General features: G+C 44.9%; 1 protein-coding gene across 1 annotated transcript in view; it reads left to right on the top strand.

Moving 5' to 3' along the window:
- Window positions 1-5,202, top strand: part of LOC143038260 (putative glutamate receptor) — a 17,512-nt gene extending 12,310 nt beyond the window's left edge. The window contains exons 6-9 of the mRNA XM_076207276.1: window positions 442-570; window positions 2,934-3,061; window positions 3,835-3,998; window positions 4,514-5,202. Of these exons, the coding sequence (XP_076063391.1) occupies window positions 442-570; window positions 2,934-3,061; window positions 3,835-3,998; window positions 4,514-4,575 (483 nt within the window). The 3' untranslated portion in view covers window positions 4,576-5,202. The remainder of the gene's footprint in view (window positions 1-441; window positions 571-2,933; window positions 3,062-3,834; window positions 3,999-4,513) is intronic.

Raw genomic sequence — 5,202 nt, 5'->3', positions numbered from 1 at the left:
TAGCACTAAAGAGGACAAAAGAGAACTCCTCTTCTCCTCTTCTCCTCTTCTCCTCTTCTCCTCTTCTCCTCTTCTCCTCCTCCTCTCCTCTTCCTCCCCTCCTCTTCCTCTCCTCTTCCTCCCCTCCTCCTCCTCTCCTCTTCCCCCCTCCTCTTCCTCTCCTCCTCCTCTTCTCCTCCTCCTCTCCTCCTTCTCCTCCTCTTCCTTCTTACAAAGGATCACAAAGGAAGAGGATATCGACAGGTGACCTTTAAGTCCATAACAATTTCGAATGCTAAGAGCAGATACTTAAACGAAGAAATGAATAAACAAGGGAACTAAGCAATTGGTATGGATTACAGCACATTGCTTGGTTGTTTATCTAATTAAATCTTAAGACTTCGAACAGTGCTACATTGCACTGATTAAGACCTTCTTCTCGTTCTCCTCTCGCCTCACCAGGATGCTGATTCTGGTGTGTACAGCCGGGTCTTCCAAGACGCATCCTTTGTCAAAGACTGTTATCGGGCCCGTCACAAGATCAAGGATGACAATCTGGCTGTCCTTTGTGACTTTTTCACAATGAGAAAAGTGAGTTTTATCTTTATTTATTTATTTATTATTATTATTATTTATTTATTTTTTTTTTTTTTTTCGTGTCCTTCTTTTTTCAGGCTCTGGTTAAGTCTACTTAAGCCACGCCTCTTGCCTTGGTGTCGGGAAAACAAAAATTACCATTATTTTTTCAACCTTCAAGTGGAGTTTATAAGTCCTTACGGCCATGACTTTTATGTTTTATGACTTCTTCACAATACAATTTTTTTTTTCTTAAAGGTCGTTTGTAAACCCCTGTTGCACACTGGCAAGCTTTACCCATTCTATTCTGGCGAGCTACGAACGGATGTTTTTTCATGGAGTTAAATCCCCTTTTGCTTCTGTTAATTCGCTTCACCTAACTTAACCTAACCAACTTCCCTTTCTTCTTCAGCTATGACTGTTTTAATTTATCCATAGAGGGATATTTTCATTTGGGGATTTTTCCCCAAGAATACTTATTCCCTGATGGGTTTTTTCTAGGGATTTTTGTGGGAATTTTTCCATGGGGATATTTTCATTTGGGGATTTATTCCATGAGGGATTTTTCTAGGGATATTTTCTGTGGGGATTTTTTACATGGGGATATTTTCCCACGGGGGAATTTTTCCCTTCTGGGGATTATTTCCTCCCCCGGCATGTTTTTGGCTCAACCGTGTTAGTCTTCTGTCCAAACCCCAGATCTCAACTTACAAAGGATTACAAAGACGGAGCATGCCGACAGGAGACCTTTTGGTCCATAACTAGGTCGGATACAAAAAAAAAAAAATAATAATAACAATAATTATGATAAATAAACAAACAAACAGAAATATAAGAATATAAATAATAATAGATAAAATAAATAGATAAATGCATAGGTATAGTTAAATAATAAAAAACGAGGTAAATAGTAAATAATAATAAATTGACATATAATTAATAACAATTGTGAATCAAGCAAATAATAACAAACAGACAAATGATAACAAAACTAATACAGTCTTTTGGCGTAAGGTCGTGCTGTTTGTGTAAAGCGGAGTTTGGTGAGGAAGTCATGGAGTCAAGAAGGAGGGAGAGGGAGGAGACTGAAGCTATTGAGGATAGCGAAGATACAGAGCGCGCGCGCGCACACACACACGCACGCATGCACACACACACACACACACACACGCACGCACGCACGCACACACACACACGCACACGCACGCACGCACACACACACACACACACAGGGAGGCACACGCACGCAGACACACACACACACACACACACACACACACACACACACACACAGGGAGGCACACGCACACACACACACACACACACACAGGCACACACACATATACACGCGCACGCACACATACACGCACACACACAACACGTGATCCAAGACCATGGTGAATCACACGGACGCATACATGCACACGCATGCACCTGCGCGCACACGTATGCTCAGACATGTACACATATACGCGCTTGCACGCCTACACATCTCCATCTCCATCACCGTTGGTCCGGTGCAGAACCCTCTCAGGCGATTAAGGTCTGATGGAGGACAATGACAACGTAGAGACGGATGAGGCCCTCGTCAACCCGCAAGGCCAAATGGCCGATTGATCGATCAATTGATCAATTGATTGACTCCCTACCTCTCTCTCTCCCTCCCTCATTCCTTTATTCTTTTCTTATCTCCTTCCTTCCTTCCTTCCTTCCTTCCTTCCTTTATTTCTTCCCTCTTTCATTCATTCCTTCTTTCCTTACCTCATTCCTTCTTTCCTTCTTTCCTTCCTTCCCTCATTCCTTTCTTCTTTCCTCACCTCCTTTCTTCCTTCCTTTCTTTCTTCCCGACCTCCTTCCTTCCTTCCTTCCCTCATTCCTTTCTTCTTTCCTTTCCTCCCTCCTTCCTTCCTTATTCCCTTTATTTCTCCCCTGTCTCATTCCTTTCGTTTTCCTTACCTCCTTTCTTCCTTTCTTTCTTCCTTCCTTCCCTCCTTCTTTCTTTCCTTCCTTCTTTTCCTCCTTCACTTTTCCTCCTTGACGTCCTGATGCCTGTCCCTGTGTTGTGTTGTGGTTAAGATAATCTTCGGATACTAGGTTCCTAGAAACATTGTCGTAATAAACAAAATAAGTGAAAGAGAAGGCAGCTGGCGACAAGGCGAGCCAGGAAACCCACTATGATAGCACGAATTCTTTACTGGTGCAACGTTTCGCTGCTTCGAGCTTTATCAAGATGTACCTGATGACGCCCGAATTAACGAAACGTTGTAGTGCCAACAAAGCCTTTGTCCTCGTGTGGTGCTTTTCCACAATGATAAGTAAATGCGTGAGAGTGGACAACGAACAAGTAACTGGTAAACAGATCACATCACTAATTTTAGATCATGAGTGAGGACTTCAGCGTCAGTGGGCAATGCAATTACTACATAGCCGAGAACGCCATCAAGTCTGCCCCGCTCTCCTTCGCCTTCCCTCGAACCAGCCCACTTATCCAGCATTTCGACCAATGGTAAATGTATGCAAGTGCAGGAACCGCGATAAGTGATATAAATCAGACATTTACTGAATGATAACTATATAAAGATATGAAATATCAAGGTTAAAGGTATACCTTCCTCTTTTCCTACCTACCTCCTTTCCTCCCACCCTACCTACCTACCCACCTCCTTACTTTCCTACCTTCTTACTTCCTCACCTCCTTCTATCCTTACCTCCCTCCTTCCCTACCTCTTTCCCTCCCTCCTTCCTCCTTCCTTTCTCTCTCCTTCCCTCCCTCCCTCCCTCCTTTCCTACCTACCTCCTTCTCTTCCCACTTTTACCTCTTCCTATGTCCCTACCTCCCTCCCTACCTACCTCTCTCCCTACTTCCCTTCCTGCCTCCCTCTCTTCCTATGACCCTAACTCCCTCCCTACTTCCCTCCCTTCCTCATTCCCTCGTTCCCTATTTCCCTCTCTTTCTACCTCCCTACTTCCCTCCCTACCTCCCTTTCTACTTCCCCATATCTCATTTCCTCGCTCCCTATTTTCCTCTCATTCTACCTCCCCCCTCCCTCCCTATTCCCTACCTCCCTCTCTTCCTCCTTGCTCCCTCCCTACCTCCCTTCATCCCTAACTCCCAACTTCCCAACCTCCATCTACTGTATATCACCTTCCTTCTCTTTCTCCCTCCTTACTTCCCTATCTACCTACCGTCCAACATCCCTGCTTATATCTATACCTACCTCCGTCTCTCTCCCTAACTCCCTAACTCCTTACCCTCCTACCCCCGCCTCCCCTTACAAGGCTCCAGCCTCTGAAGGAGTCTGGGGTCATGAGCCGCAGCGTGCTGAGCGTCACAGCGAACGCGACGGCGTGCCTCGTCAGGCCCGGGCGCGAGAAAGGCACCAGAGTCAACACCGTCTTCGACCTCGTCGATCTTGCCGGGGTCTTCTTGCTTCTGGTGGGAGGTGAGGAACTACAACGGGTGTTTGGTTTGCCATTAAATCGTCTACTACTATGGTCATGTCAGCAATGTTTTCTACACACACACACACACACACACACACACACGGTGGCGCATTGGTAGAGCGCTGGTCTGTGAAGTGCGATGGTGCTCGCAGTTACCCAGTTCGAATCCTGCCCAGGGCCGAAATTATTTCGGTATCGCTGTGCCTCGGGTCGTTACTCTGACTCTCGTGGGCGGGGAGTTGTGTGTGTGCGTGTGTGCAAGGTCATAGCATTACCCATAGATCGGACCTACGAGCTTTGAGCTCTCTTCCAGTAGGGAAATCTGTCGATCACGAGTCCAACACGTGATCCAAAGACCAAGTGAATACACACACACACACACATATGTATATATATATATATATATATATATATATATATATATATAAATATATATATATGTATATATATATATATAAACATTAAACAAAAGTGTTTGCGACAATTGGTATTTCATTTGTCTATTTTCCAACAGGACTGGTTGCCGCCTTGATCGCCTTCCTCTGTGAAGAGATTGGGGCAAAACTGATGGATTGAGATGTCATTTACCACCACACAGACGAAGATATACAACCTGGCTAAGCATCCGTAGACTTTCGAACTCGTCCAGTGTCGACATCGTTGTTGAGACGCTGAAGGACTTCATCTCCAGGTTCTTTCTTTGTACCTCCCAGAGCGCATCATGGAACGTCAGCAATCCCGACGTTGCCCTGGTCACCGGCAGTAAAAGTTCAAGTTTACCTTATCATCAAAAACATAAGAATGGAAGAGACTGCAAGGGGCTATAAGGCCTACACTAGGCAGTTCCATGTCCCTTACCACCTTTCAACCCTATCCATAAAATTATATAATTTTCTCTTAAAACAACCCATTGTTTCAACGCTTAATACATTGTTACTAAGTCTATCCCATTTGTTAACCACTCTGCTGGTAAACCGGTTCTTGACTATTCTCTTCCTAAACCTAAATTTGTCCATTACTACGAATCCTGTCCTACTGTCTCAATGTGATGACCTTGCCTGCATCACGGTCATTCCTCCATCAATAGATTACGTACTACCTGCTCGGGAGATTTTTACGTCCACCGGCTGCCTATAGTGCGTTTTCCTTTTAGAAGGAAACGTTCCATTTTTGGCCGTGTCTACGGTCTATGCTCCTGCAGCA

This window comes from Oratosquilla oratoria, chromosome 24 (assembly GCF_046742065.1).
Source record: "Oratosquilla oratoria isolate Oo_2021 chromosome 24, ASM4674206v1, whole genome shotgun sequence".
Taxonomy (NCBI): Eukaryota; Metazoa; Arthropoda; class Malacostraca; order Stomatopoda; family Squillidae; genus Oratosquilla; species Oratosquilla oratoria.
The sequence above is the reverse complement of the archived record's forward strand: the minus strand, read 5'-3'. Positions and strand labels throughout refer to the sequence as shown.